The following is a 16,219-nucleotide window of genomic DNA, read 5'->3' on the forward strand; positions in this document are numbered from 1 at the left end:
ACGGCGGGGGGACTTCGCGTCTGGCGGTGGGGCCGAGGCTGGCGGACCCAGCGGCTGTGGACTAGCGGTATCTGGGCTACGGTACCAAGTTTGACTTGAGGACACTGTATGTAAGTTTTGGGGCCAAGCTTTAAAAGGAACATTTAACCAGACTGTAAGAACGTGATGAATGCTGGATGTTCAGTTTATAGTCTGTTTGTTAACATTTAGCCAGACTGAAAGAACATGATGGATGCTGACTGCAATCTGTTATTGCCTCCTTTAATTCGTAATGATTATTGTTACAGATGTTTATGATGTCAGTTCTCAGGTTGGAGTTGCAACTCAGTTAAGTTTTTGGTCATATATATTTAAACTATTTTTCTTATTTTTGTTATACAGACAATGTGAATCCCCACCCTGTGGAAAATCTGATTACAATTTTCCTTCTTAGCTATAGATATTGGGTATATGGGTATACGTATTTGTATGGGTGTGTGGGCCTGTGTATATGTTTATATTTGTGTGTGTGTGTGTGTGTGTGTGTGTGCCCATGGATACTATATTACCATGGCACTCTAATCATATTTTCAATAAACTATTTAAAATGTTGTGTAAGTTACCAAGCAATGGGATCACAGATAGTTAGGATCAGGCCACCAGAAGGTGTGGGGAAGTAACTTAAGTTACTGGTTTATCTGTACTTACTTCCTTAACAAGGCTCGCGCCACATTCACTTTGAATTGGCTAGAGTAGTTTTGTTTTGATTTGTTACTATGGGGACTGGGCTGACCCTGATAACAGTTGTGGGTCAGACTGGGATAGAGGGGAGGGGAGGGGAGGGATAGGAAGACCATTCACTCAAATCCTACACATTGACAGCTGCACTGCTACGGATACTATACTGATCACAGATTCCTGATGTATGATAGTTTAAACAATGACAGCAGAGGGATGAAGGGTCTCACATTTTCCAGCTGGAATGTATGCGGAGTAAACAACCCAGTCAAGAGAGGTAAAGTTCTGACCCACCTAAAGTCACTGACCTCAGACATTATGTTCCTACAGGAAACTCACTTGAAGAGCGGCTCGCATGGCAGGTTAAAAGCGTATTGGATAGGGAAAGTTTACCACTCTAACTCTTCATCCAAAGCAAGAGGTGCGGCCATTCTACTGAGAAAAGGTGTTCCCTTTTTACAGAAAAAACAATCACTGACAGACATTATACTAATTGGTGAAATCCACAACATTTCCCTCACTCTAGTAAATATATATGCTCCCAACATAGATAACCCCATATTCTTTCAGAAGGTTTTTTCACTGATACAGACATCTCACAAACACACTTGATAATAGGGGGTGACTTTAATACTGTCCTCGACACCTATTTTGATAGGTCCTCCACAAAGAGACTACCAAGAAAAGCCTCTAGTGAATTTTTAAATACGTTCATTAATAACACGAATGTAGTGGATGTGTGGAGAGCAATGAACCCTTCAGGTAGGGACTATTCATTTTATTCACCTGTACACAACAAGTCCTACAGTAGGATAGAATACTTCCTGGTGGACGCCAGACTCATACCGTCTACATTGAATGCTAAATATCACAGCATTGTGATTTCAGATCAGAGCCCACTTGCCTTTTCGTTGTGTTTAGTTTACGTAGATAAAGCCGCACGCCTCTTGGAAACTAAACTCACTGAAAATAAATTTAGCAAATACTTAAAAGACCAGATTTCTTTATATTTGACAACCCTGATACCTCTCCCTCCATCCTCTGGGAAGCATTCAAGGCTTACAGAAGAGGCTGTATCATCTTGTTTGAAGCTTCTAGGCGAAAATAAAATAAGACCAAATTAAAAGAATTAGAAGATCAAATTAAATTACTTGACATAGAAAATGCACACTCCCCCTCTATTATATTGCACAAGAATATAGCAACACTTAAATATGAATATAACAAAATTATCTCTGCAAAACTAAGTAAAGCATTCCTTTATACTAGGCAAAAATATTTTGAATTTGGTGACAAACCACACAAACTAGTAGTTAGACAACTCAGAAAAATGGAAAATGACAGAACAATACACAAGATAAAAGCTCACAATAATACAATACTTACAAAGTCTAAAGATATCAATGACGGGTTTCTTGAATTTTATACCGATTTGTATACCTCAAAGAACACTTCAGACTCTGTAAATTTTTAGACAAATGTGAGCTTCATAGACTGAGCGAGGAAGACTGATTCTTTGAATTCTGACCTCACAATTGCAGAGGTTCGGAGTGCCATTGCCTCCCTAATGAGTAATAAGACACCCGGTCCTGATGGACTTCCAGGGGAATTATACAAAACATTTAGTGAAAACCTATCCCCTTACCTGTTGAAATTATATGAACATGCCCAGATACAGGGTAATTTACCCCCCACCCTAACTGAGGCTGTGATCACATTAATTCACAAAAAGGGGAAGGACTCACAGGAAGTAGGCGCTTATCATCCTATCTCCCTCCTTAATATCGATGGGAAATTATTTGCCAAGATACTGGCCAACAGGCTGAATTCTCTATTGGGAAAGCTAGTGAACTAGATGGTATGGACCAGACAGGTTTCATACCAAATAGGAGTGCTACTTTCAATCTTAGACGTCTCTTCAATATTATATATACAAAGAGAGGTCCACCTACTGATCTTGTCATACTTGCACTTGACGCCGAGAAGGCATTTGACCAGATTGAGTGGTGTTACTTATTTGAAGATCTTAATAGGTACAATTTTGGAAATAAGTTCCTGTCACTAATTAAACTAATTTACAAGAATCCCACGGCTCAAATCCTAAAAAAACGGACAATATCCTCCCGTTTAGCTTACATAGAGGGACAAGGCAGAGGTGTCCACTATCCCTTTTAATTTTTGCACTGGCTATCGAGCCTCTAGCCCAGTGTATCAGAATAGAACCCCAGATTTATGGATACTCCACCAAAGACACAAATAATAAGATATACGCAGAGGACATCCTTTTATATATAACGCGGCCTCAAATTACTATCACAAATCTTCTGGACAAAATCAACCTGTTTGGGACCTTTTTGGGTTATCTGATCAATTGGACTAAAAGCGTTTTAATGCCGGTCCATATGAGTGACTTAGCACACCTAGATCATTTTCCATTCACAGTCTCTCCAGACAAATTTACCTATTTGGGGATAGAAGTGACAAAGCAGTACTCTCTCTTCCCCCGTCTAATAGAGAAATTACGGACTAGAATATCATTCTGGGACACACTCCCAATTTCTTTAATTGGGAGAATTAATGTTATAAAGATAATTTTCCTCCTGCAATTATTTATTTCAAAACCTCCCAATTTTTCTAAAAAAATCTTTTTTTAAACACCTAGATTCTCTGATAGTTCCTTTTCTGTGGGGACACAAGGTTCATAGAATTTGCAAAAAAACATTTCTGTAGGCCACAGCCAAAGGGGGGATTAGTAATCCCAGACTTTTTGCTATATTACTGGGCCTCGGCGATTTAAGATGTTTACATTTTGGTTAGACACATCAATACCAATGTCTGATTGGCTAATGCTGGAGCAGGAGGACTGCCACCCGTATTCTATGGCCACGGTCCTACTAGCTCCGGCAGCGGTTAATAAGTCCCTGTATAATAATAATAATCTCATCATACATAAAATGATCCGTACTTGGAAACAAATCAAGACCACCTTTAATCTTAAACCAATCTGTCTTCTGTTACCCATCGCTAGAAACCCCACATTTGCCCCCTTCAGTCTGGTTGGAGCCTTTTCTACATGGAGCGAGAGGGGTGTCCAATGTATTGGTGACTTATATGTGGGTGGCGTCTTTGCTTCAATCACACAACTACAGAGGAAGTATGAGCTGGGAAATAACTTCTTCCGTTACCTACAAGTTAGGGACTACGTTCGGAAAGAATTTGAGACTGAATCACAATCTAAAATGGATGACTGTCTGAAATTGTCTCCTAATGAAAGTAATTCGTCCCGATGTCCTGCATCTATGATAATCTCTTATTAATAAGTTCCCCATCGACTGAAAATTTTAAACGTAAGTGAGAAGAGTAACTTGGTGTATCCATTCCAGATGATTTAAGGAAAGAGAGTAGTGAAAACATACATAATTGTTCAGATAACGCATGACACTGTCTTGTCCAATTTAAAATTATACATAGGCTTCATTACTCAAAAGAGAAACTACATAACATATACCCAGAGGTGTCACCTATGTGTGATAAGTGCCACTCTCCCGTAGCAACACTTTTCCATAGTGTTGCTCCATGCCCAATGGTCCAATTGTTCTGGATCGATATATGTAACATTATGTCTGAGGTCATAAATACTTCAATCAAACCTGAGCCTCATCATTCTGTTCATCATTCTTGGAATATCGGAGACCTTCAGGAAACTGAGTGTGGCACAACAGCGTTTTCTCTCTTATTGTTTCGTAATAGCAAAGAGATTAATCCTCATCTTATGGAAGAGCACAACTGTACCTACCTCTAAGATGTGGTTAGAGGATTTAATTAACACACTTCATTTAGAAAGGATAAGGTATACGCTGAAAGACGGGCTCAAATTATTCAATAAAACATGGAACGCCCTCATATCATACCTCAAAACTACAAATCCAGTACAACAGTCTGCATCCTAGCACACGATATATTTCGATTGTTATGGTTTTAGAGTGAAGGTCTCTGCGAGGGAGGGTGGATGGGGTGGAGATACATGGGGAGGGGTTAATCGGGCGGATAGGGGGTCGGGATAGTGTGGTGGATCGTGGTCAGCCTGGTGGTGTTCTTCCAATCGTTTTTGTATTGTTGTTACTTGTTTTGCTTTGCCTTGTTTTAATGTTGTACCACTTTAAGTTCACTGTTTATTTGGTTTTCGAATTAGTTATAAAAAAAGATTCTCAGAATGTATAAGTGGAATGTATGTTAAATCGTATGCTTTAATAAAAAGACGTTTGATATAGTGACGACACCAAAACCAAGGGCTCCATTGTGTTACTGTCACTCATCGTAGATAAAAAGTAGCAAAGATCTATCAGGTAGGATATCTTACGGTCATGTGAAAAAATTAGGACACCCATGCTAAAGTTGACTAAAAAGAGGAATAAAAAAAATCATCTTTTGGAAATTGATCTTAATGCCTTAATTAAAAAAAATGAGGAAAAATCCTATTAATTCCCATAGAGGCAGGCAGATTTTTATTTTTAAAGGCCAGTTATTTCATGGATCCAGGATACTATGCGTCCTGATTTTGATTTAGAGAGAGAGAGAGAGAGAGAGAGAGAGAGAGAGAGAGAGAGAGAGAGAGAGAGAGAGAGAGAGAGAGAGAGAGAGAGAGGACGATATCTTTTGTGTTTCTTATCCAAACGTGGCACTGCACTTACTCGTGCCCATAGCAAGACACCTGTCAAGTTTGAAATCCATCAGACTAACGGTTTGAGAGATATGCGCTTAACACCCACACACACACACAGACAGACGTTCCTGCAATTTATGGATAGATGGATGGATGGATGGATGGCAGGCTGTACACTGGGGGACTGGGGGAACACTGTAATTGCTTGGTTTCTTCCAATAAATTATAAAATGTAGCATATTTTTGAATGCATTCATTAAGCAGAGCATTTATACCCCTTTTTTGGTCAACGCAAACCTAATTTGGGCTGCTAATTCGCAGTTGTCTTAACTTGCTTTTCCACAAGCTTATTTTAGCTGTTGTTTAACAGAAACGCTTTATTTACATTATTTAACACTTTTTACAAATACATCAAAAATTAGTGCATACAGTTTTTAAAATAAGTTGACAAATAAAAGCTTGTGCAAAAATTAACTCGTACAGGTTAAAAAATAAAAACAGTCAATTGTTTTTAGAGACATATACCATGGCTAAATTGTGTCTTATTTAATGCAGAGATCTTCAACAGGTTTTTTTTTTAAATTTTTAAAATGTCTTAACATATTATTAGAAAATATAAATCTGCCTATTATAATAAAAAAAACATTGATAGGCTTACTGGCCTATAAGTAAGAAAGTAAGATAGCCTCCCACAACTGCAGTTACTCCTACACTATAAAAATTAAAATTTGTTGACTCAACTTAAAAATATGTGTAACCTGGTTGCCTTGGAAGTTGTTTGGAAATCAGATATTAAGTTGGCACAAAGAGGCTATTCAGTTCTTTCAACTTAATGTTGCAAGTTCACTGTACTAATGACCTTTTCAGTCAACTAAGGTTTGTTTTTAAACACAATATTCAATTTAGTGGATCCAACTTCTAATTATGCATTATATGAACTAATGATTGTGGGGAGTCAACTCCAATCTACATCAGTTCAACAACATTAGGTAGTGTAGGTAGGTAGGTAGGTAATGCTAATGTGCATTTTCAAGTTGTCTTGACTAAGCTTTTATTTGTGTTGACTTCATTATGTTTATTGTATTAACATATCAAGTAAATTGCCTCGGTTGCCTTGAAAATCTAAGTTCTTCCAACTTTTTTTTTTCCAAGTTTACACAAGACAAGAGTGTGAGACAAGATTAACAAAAACATTTATTTCAGACATTCAAGTGTTTCATACAATACAAAACATTGGTAAGGCGTCAACAATTTTTTGTCTTATCCACTCTGTTAAATATTCATCTGCCTTTCACACAAGTATCTTTTTTTTTTCTGCCATTACAAATCATAAGCCTTATGGTTACTGTGTGTGTGTGTGTGTGTATGTGTGTGAGTGAGTGAGAGAAGGATGAGTGTATGTCTGTGTGAGAGAGAGCGTCTGTGAGAGAGGATGTGTGTGTGAGTGAGAGGGAGAAAGAGAAAGGGGGGTGTGAGTGAGAGAGAGAAAGGGGGGAGTGTGTGTGTGTGTGAGAGAGAGAGTCAGTGTGCGTGGGATAGCCGGAGTGTGCAAGACGGTGGCAAAATAAGAGAAGATGTACAGTGACATGTCGACTAGAGGCAATAAAAACAGCATATTTTGAGAGACCGAGCAAAACAACTCTCAGGACTTCTAGTCCATCTCAGCATCGACAGCTAATATTATATATATATATAACCGTAGCTTATACCAGAACATGCATTGCTTGACAAAGCAACATGATAATTTAACAAGACTATTTGAGGTAATCAAATGGCAATAGTTTTCTCCTTTTCATCCCACGAACAACTGACCTTACTGTCACCAAGGTACGTACTTAAAAGACGCATTTAAAAACAAGGAACAGTAACTCCATGACGACTATGTAGCCAAGATAACGGGTGGCACTTTTGAGAAATATAAAAAACAGCTTTTAGGACTGTCTAGTCCATCTCAGCATCAACAGCACATAGGTTATATGCATAACATAGTGCTATCCAGAACATGTGATGCTTGGAAAATGAACAGGATAGTTTTAAAAGGTTATATGGGTGTGTGAAAACAAACGAGGCAATATTTATCTCCTTTTCGTCCCTCTAACTGACCTTACTGGTAATGATGGTCCAAGTGCATGTGTTGATAAAAAGTTTAGCAAACTTAAAAGACCGGAGTAGGTGTGCAACTCCAAAGTATATAGCCAATAAAACAGTTTTCTCCTTTGAGAGCTTGGGAAAACTATCTTGACTACCTAGTCCATCTATCCATCAACTGCACATATACATAACTGTGTGCTTTCCAGAACATGCAATGCTTGACAAAGCAACATGATAATCACTGCAAGTTTTAATTTCACAGGCTCTTGGACATGAGCTTGTTCCGGAGTCCATTAACTCTTGAAGAACAAAGGTCTCCACCAATGTTCATTATTACCTTTTGTATTACCTCAAACATGTACTTGAGCCCTTTTGGGTAATGGTTGTTGAACACGTAGAGCAGACCCATCAGCAGGGCGAATGTGTTGGGAACATCCTTCAGGTCCCAAAGAACAATATGTTCCTCCAGAATCAGTGCAATATCAATCATCTCCTTGGGGACAGGGCATTGAGGATCCTCTTCTGTAACCACCAAGATTCCGACGTTCATTCCTTTCACTGCCTCACTCTCTTCGTTTGGCTAATGACACAACAAAGTAATAGATTGCAAATCAGCATTAATTCCTCAACACATGAAAATTCAAGATGCATAGCAAACTTAGGTATAAAAATGTCTGATGCAAACTAATGTAAACCTATGTAAACAGAAGAAATTCAAATACATTACAATTTCAAATTAATTGAGCAAGGAATCCCTTCACTGCAACTCACAATTCACTTGTCCTCCATTTAAGCAGATGTCTTTCCACATTTCTGGATTCTTATAACAAGACATATTTTCTAGATATCCTATAACTATCCTATAACAACTATCAAAAAGATTGAGATTAGAAAGTGATATGGATTCCAGAGGGGCATTGATTCCTCACATACCTTACAAATCTTGAAGAATTGGGAGGGATCCTCTTTCAGGAAATGGGCCAGGCCAAGGAGAACAACTCTCTTCTGTTGATTTGAGTTCTGGACAACAGAAGAGCGATACAGACCAGAAAGGACATCAGTGCTGCAGAAGTAAAAACAAAATGTACACAACATCTACACTACCTTTTTAAAAGTTTGGGATCACCTTGACTTTTCTTATATGAAAACATACATGAGATTAGTCATATAGCAAATATTGCTATGAACAAGACATGAAGACATTGTCAGAGTAAGAAATCATGATTTTAATGTAAATTATGACTTTGTACTTGAAATGTTGCCTTCATCAAAATGGGCACTTTTTGCAACAATCACAGCCTAGAATACCTTAGGCATTCTAGTGGTCACTTTTTCTGGATAATCTGATGGTCCACAAGACCCTCAAGCTGCCTCTATTGTGCTAAGGCTGTAACTTGCAAAAGGTGGCTATTTTGATGAAGGGAACATTTGAAGAACAAAGTCATACTTCAGATTAAAATGATTATTTCTTACTCTGACAATGTCATCATGTCCTGTTTATGTTATAATTTTGTTAAGATTGGTATGTGTATCTCCCTTTCAGTGATTTACTTTGTGGCTATGACCTTCCTATGTGTATTGTAGTTTAATGGGCATATTCTCCATTCATTCTGATAGGCACCTGCACTTACTAATCTGAAATAGATGCTCAAAAGCAGACCTGCTAACATGTACGCATTTTTTGTACTCTGCACGCATTTTGACCCTTGTTGCATCTCGCATTTCTCCGGTTTCAGTTTCTATGCAATCTACATCTATGACGTTGATTCTGCCGCTGAGCAGTGGAGTGAAAAGCTTTCGGCCAATCAAAGCACTGCATTTTAACCCTTCGCCAACTTGCCCCTCCTAGCCAAATGCTTCGGGTGTTTAATTCAATTCAGTACCTCAGCAAGCCAGGCTGTCCGGATAATTGTAGGCTTGCATGCCATGGCTGAACCGCCTCAAAAAAGGTTCGGAACGATTTCTTATGATGATGATGAAGATGAGACTTTGTTGATCCCGTGGTGAAATTCACAAGCTACCTGTCAAGAATACTTCTGCTTTTATTTTGGTGAAAGTAACTCAAAAGTAACGCAAAAGTAGTCATTACAATTCAGAAACAGTAATATTGTAATATAACTAATTACTCTCAAATGACCGTAACTAGTAATCAATAATGTATTACATTTTGGAATGAACTTGCCCAACACTGGTGTCAATAGGCTAGCCTATCACACCTGCCATCCTTCCCATTAGTTGGGGGCAGTTAGAAAAGTGGTGGAATGGCTAGAAAAATAGTTTATAGTTTTAGAAAGGCCAGGTGCTGATTAACGTAAGATAAAGGTAACAGTTAGGCTATTTATGTGATGTGATGGCAACTGACATAATGCAATGTCACCCATGTCAAATTTTATTTACGTATGTGAAAATATCTGACCCATGTTATTTATTAGCCTATAATTGTGTCTCTGTCAGGCTTCAATCTGTGTTTTTTTTAGTAGTTGCTTTAGGCCTATTTAAAGTTGCTTTATGAGTAAATCATTACTTAGACTACTTAATTTCCCTTCAGTAATCAGAAGAAGGCTATGTGTTAACCTGGTCTGACTCTCATCTTTAACACATAAGTACTTAGGCATATTTATTAGCTCTCTCTGCCTCCTGTTGGTTAGACTAACAAATATATGGGCACAAAATATTGGACAGGATACAAGAAAACATTTGTACAGTAGTTTCACTATGCGTACAGCCATTCATCCACTCCTCTACACAGTAATAATAATTTATTGTAATCTAGAAGGTAGTGATGTGCCAAACAATGTATTTTCAGGTAGAAGAAGTTTCCAAGGGCTATGCCTCCTGTACAACAGCTTGTTTTCAATTCAATGTTAGGAGTGATAGCAGTAATTGTATAACATTTATGATCTACTTGTATATGGTTATGGAGTAACTAATAAATCTTGATTGGTGAAATTATATTATGTAGTATGGTGTTAGGTATCTCATAGGTGCACGCGGGGGGCCTTGGGGGCCTCATCTTGAGGCCCCCAAGATATTCTCTGTTTTAATATTCAGTGTGCAATATAGTTTGCTGCAGTTCTGCTTCTATTTATTTACTAGTACTGTTCATCACAATTCTGTTAATACAGTAATGTAAATCTTGTAGGCTGCATATCCATAGTCCTTTATAATTCTTCTTGCGTTGGCGTTGTGGCCCGAACGGGAAAAGCGGAGTGGACGTTGCGTGCTGCTGGCCCTCTTCCCCCCTCCCTCAAACAGAAAAGGGTAAAGACTGTAGTCCCTTTCTCTCTAGAATGGTTGAAATCAGATTTTCTATTTTTGCCCAAATTGCACTCGCACAACGCCAACGCGCCGATCCTCCAAACATCCGGCTCCGTTGTCCTGCCCGTCTATCTGTGCTCCGTCCTGCACTCCTGTAGCGTCCCCAACGTTTATTTTTGGCTCTCTATACGCTCCTCTTTCCTCCTTGTGTCTCAGCCATTCATTATCAAAATGCGAACATAAACAAAGGTTCTCTGTCGAGCAGCATCTAGTACATACTCAACTGGCTCAATGACAGTGAAATTTTCTTTGTAGAATGTAGCTCTCTTGTAAGTTGTGCCAAGTTCATTTTTTCTAGACAGGAATTTTAAAGGGTTTGATTTCTGAACAATATCAGACCCCTGAGCAAGAAGAGGAGCTTCACAGTTGCAGTCATGGTGCTCTAATATGGGTCTGATTGACCTTATAGTAAAGGTTTGTGCCAAAAGCCTTATTTGGTAAAGTCAGGGCTCCAGACTGTGACCATTCGCATTTTGCGACCAAAATTTGAGAGTGTGCGACTGAATTTTACATCTAGTCGCACATGTACCCCCTTTTTTTTACACGTTAAATGTCGAAATCTCGGTACCTGAGCGCGTACCCACAAGCTTATCTGTCCTCTCTGAAAGTTGACAGAGAGCAGAGCTCTGACACAGACACAAACACGCACACACGCAGAGCTGCAGACGGTGCAAATTACGTTGGCTAATAAAATAACAATGTTCTAAGTACATAGGATAAATAGGTTTGGAATTGTTTTTACAACTGAAATAATTGATTTGTAATTACAGAGGGCAAGTACCGAAAAAAGTACCGTTGGGTACTGGAACAGAATTTCAGGTATCAGTACCGATATTGGTTCAGATGCGAAAGGTACCCAATCCTAAGGGTAGTAGCCTAAACAATGCATGTTTAATTTTAAGTTGAATTCATTGTAATTGTAGACTAGACTGGTATATTTTTTTTATATTTTGTTTACTGTCATGACAGCAATGATGCCTTCTATGTTGAATCTTCAAAAGTGACACTGAATTTAAAACGGCACATTGTAATCTCTGCATCTATTATCAAAGTATTTATTAGTAAGACAGTGGAAATTAGTAGAAATGTGAATATTTGGTTAGCATGTTGATTTACGGTGTGTGCCCCTAAATTTTCTGGTTGCGCTCCTAAAATTTTCAGTTGGGGGCCACTGTGCTCCTAGTGAAAAAAGATAGTCTGGAGCCCTGAAAGTTCATCAACTATATCTTGTATTGCAGATTTAGAGACATGCAAAATTGTCTGCATTCTTAAGAATAAAGAACATTTTTTTTTAAAGCTACTTAGGTCTTGAGGGTGTAAGGACAGTCTTTGTATATGCAGGGAAAGGGGCAATTAGTTCCATTGAATCCATGCTGAACTTTGTAATGCCTTATTACTTTCCGCTGATTTGTTGGGGAAAAACTACAAAACTTACAGGTCCACTGCATCAATCGTGCCACTGAATTAATCTTCGGTCAGTTGTTTCTGAAGAAAGAAATGGAGACAAAAATACTGCATTAGCATGGCTTAAAATACAAACAAATAGCATAGGTGTGTTGTCAGACAAGCTTGTTATTTCATGAAATGTAATGCAATTTAAGGACTAAGCCCTATGTTGGAAGGCTATTTAATGTCAATCAAAAAGAATGCATTGGTCAGCCCTTTCCCTAGTGTACTAAGGCCTACATCCTTCCAAAGAAAACCTAAAGCAAGTCAGTCTGATAACCCTCACTTCATTGCACACACTCATTTAGTTATTAAAATGACGGTTGGAGAAGAGGATATGAGAGAATATAAATATTTAGCCAAATAATCACAAACTCATTATGTGAATTTATATTACATTATAAGTATTACTTAGGTAGCTACCTCCGCCGTCCCGCTGTCTCTCCTACCTACACCGGCCCCTGCATCCCGTCCCCTTCTAGCTACCTGCCTGATCAGTGCTGCTGCAGATGAGGAGAAAGCAGAGGGGGGATGAGCTGCTCCTCAGTCACTGACTGTTTTGGTGGCCACAACAGAGAAATACCTTGCGTGCTCGCCGGACAATACTGGCGTCTTTTCAACAGAAAGTCGCCAGGTTTGTCACTAGTCGCTTTCGTGAAAAAAAAGGGGGGTTGAAAAGTTGCTAAATCTAGAGCCAAAGTGGCCGCACAATTCATGATAAAAAATAGTATGTTGCTTGTTTAAACTAGTTCACGTGTTTCATCCTCATAGCTCATTTGCCATCTGACCATACGCAAAAGATACGTTATCAGAACATGTTCGGACGAGCCTGCCTAAATTAAACCACCTTAGCCTGCATACTTAGCCATGTCAGAAATTCAAAAGAAAACAAAATTTCCCCATGCATGCCTTCATCGAACAAACCAGCTAGCTAGTCAACATAAGGGCTAACTAACTTAACTAACTTACATTCAGAGGATTAGTTTGTTACTTGCATAACTTAGTTGAAGGCAAGTTCAGAATTTCTCAACATAATCATTACATAGCTAGCTACTACTAGCTAGTTAATGAGCCATGTTTGTTCTTTTCCCTTGATTCACTCACACACACACACACACACACACACACACACACACACACACACACACACACACACACACACACACACACACACACACACACACACACACACACACAGCTAACATATCACTTATGTTTTTGAAACTAAGGGCTTGCACGTTATACTGTAGGTTTGAATGGTCAGTTCACAGTATTTCGTTAAAACTTTTGCTTAGTAAAAACAAAACTCAAGCTATACTGAAATATTAGACAGTAGAAAAAGTTAAAAGTTTACTCACGCCAATGGTCAGCTCGCTTTTCGCGCTCGGTCCTTCGATAGAGGAGACAAGGTTGACTAATGGTCAGGAGCTCTGCGCATGTGAAAAATGACGTAGCGTGGTGAACCCGTGACCCCAGGGGGTGAACTTCAACTTACATTTGAGAAGATAAGAAAATGACTTAGTTGTGTCAACTGTGCATTAGAATTTCAGAGCAAAACACAGATATGTGTGTTATCTCAACAAAAGTATTAAAAACATTTGAGTTGAAAGTTGACTTGACCCCAAAACAGAAATTGAGACAACAAAAAGTGGAAATAATAATCACTTTGCCATATGTATGTTTAACATTAAAACATGATTTATAAAATCATGCCAACAATTATTATTTTAATAGCTTAGTATTCTAAGCACTGAAAATGTATGTATAAAGGCTTTAGGGCACCCACACATTGTTGTAGTTTAATATGCAACTTTTATACAACTTTGCTTGAAAAATGTTGAAGACCCCTGATTTACTAGGTAAAACAGTTTTGGTGCTTCATCATTGCTGCTTTGTCTTTGTGCAGGGTGACCGCTAAGTCCAGGCCTCCTCTCTGTGGTGGAACTTTAAAAGGGATCAACCAGTGACTCCAGTAGAAATGTCTTACTGGTCTGTTGGCCTTCCCCAGGACACTCCCAGCAAAATGGAGCAACAAAGCAGTGAGTTATCACTCGACACAGCCTCTTTTTCTTGTTGTTCTTGTTAGAAGCATCACACAGGTTCACAAAGGATTTGACTGTAAACTGAAGTTATTGATATGTGGGACCATTGCAGCACTGCTTAAATTTAGCAAAAAGGGAACTGAAAGTGTGAATGTTTGAGAGCCACAAGCCATATCTGTTGCTGTCCAATACACATGCATGAAGCGGAGTGTGCTCGCTGAACACAATGAAACAGTTTTAGTCTCATCTAACACACACAGGGCTTCTCCAGGAACATATTACAGATTGTAGCACAGCTGTGTAGCAAATGACAACAGAGTAAATGATAGAGGATGAGGAAAAACTGTAGGAAATGGTGTTTGGTAGATTAGATTAACAATCCTCTTTTTTTCCCAGCAACAAGAAAGCTGTTGTGATCTGCTGTTATAACTTCCTGTCTATGTCAGAAGTGGGGACATGTCTGTGTAGATTGACTTCTTCTGCTTTTGACCACTTTGTGCCTCCATTTGAGCAAATATTTGACTTGTTTTACAGTGTTACATGTTGCATCTAAGACTGCTCCTGCTAGGTCTGTGCGATATGGACCAAAAATCATATCTCAGTATTTTTTTCGGCTGAATGGTAATACACGATATACAGTATATCTGGGTATTTTCTACAAAGTGGGCTAAATGTTCAGTTGCATTTCATTAAAACAGACTGTGATCAAAATTGAACGCAACGACATTTTTTCTTCCCTGTTTGAAAATATACAGCTGCAATACAGCTAAATGAAAATAATATTAAATAAATAGCCTATATTAAATAAAAACAGGCCTACTCTACTTCAGCTGTTTTCAACAACAAAAAAGAGAGAGAGAACATGTTCTGGCTTTGTTCAAGCTTGATTGGTGTCTGGAAATTGATCTTTAATTTTATGTCAGTAGCACTGGGCTCTGTATTAACCCTTGCCCACTAGTTGCACTTTTTGCTCTCTCACCAAACACTGCAAATTTGTCAAACCTTCATAAAGGTGTGCTCGCCTGTTGTACTTTAATAGCCAGACGGTTAATTCTCCTCAATTGGAAATCAAACCAACCACCTACTCATATAAACTGGTGTGTGACTTGTGACTTAATGAGCGGCATCCATCTAGAAAACATAAGGTATCTGAGAGATGGGAACAGGAGAATTTTAAGACAATTTGGAACCCATTCATTTCCTACTTCTCTTCTATCAATGCCACTGGGATCACTTCCATTGTCTTAATTTGTTGCCAGCTGACACTAAGAGATAGCCTCGTGAGACCGTCCTGATCTCGCGAGCTCCAGTTTTCCACTCGCAGATCAGTCTGGCATCTTGAGGTAGAGAAAATTTGGAGCCGTTAGCCAAACGACCGGGCCAATCAGCGTTGGTTTTGAGGTGGGTTAGGTGGTGATAGACAGATGGTTTATCCATAGGTAGCCCTAATTCTGTTAGCTGCTCGCTAATGCTTTTTTTCTCTTGGATCCTTTTTTTGGAATATGGTCCGGGAACCTGAAATGGTGCCTTTTTATTCGTAAATTCTCGTTACACAAACGGCAAATATCCTTTACCAACATGTTGCTTGCATGCTGAGCTAACGAGCTATGCTTTGCCTGCCGCAGCAGGGGCGGGCTTGTGGTTGTATTTTCATACGCTTCGTGGATCTGATTGGTTGATTTGGCCCGTCTATCACCAACATAGGTGATAGACAGATGGTTCATCCAATCAGCTAACCAGTATTTCCGCCCCTTCCCAAAAGTTCTCCAACGGAAAGTTCCCAGATGGCTATGCCGAGCAAATGCGAAGCAATCCATCTGGCGGAGTCAGGTTAACTAAGAGAGTCAGCCGGGAACAAATTAGGAACAATTAGACTAACCCCCCTTATTTATTCATGTTATTTTAATTATTATTTTTATTTATTTAATATTTTTGATTATTT

General features: G+C 38.8%; 1 protein-coding gene across 2 annotated transcripts in view; it reads left to right on the forward strand.

Moving 5' to 3' along the window:
* The window catches only part of lrrk1 (leucine-rich repeat kinase 1), a 160,203-nt gene that overhangs the window by 8,295 nt on the left and 135,689 nt on the right, over nucleotides 1-16,219 (forward strand). For both annotated transcript variants that reach the window (XM_028602230.1, XM_028602307.1), the window contains exon 2: nucleotides 14,142-14,274. In XM_028602230.1, the coding sequence (XP_028458031.1) occupies nucleotides 14,214-14,274 (61 nt within the window). In that variant the 5' untranslated portion in view covers nucleotides 14,142-14,213. The remainder of the gene's footprint in view (nucleotides 1-14,141; nucleotides 14,275-16,219) is intronic.

The sequence above is a fragment of the Perca flavescens genome, chromosome 1 (genome assembly GCF_004354835.1).
Source record: "Perca flavescens isolate YP-PL-M2 chromosome 1, PFLA_1.0, whole genome shotgun sequence".
Taxonomy (NCBI): domain Eukaryota; kingdom Metazoa; phylum Chordata; class Actinopteri; order Perciformes; family Percidae; genus Perca; species Perca flavescens.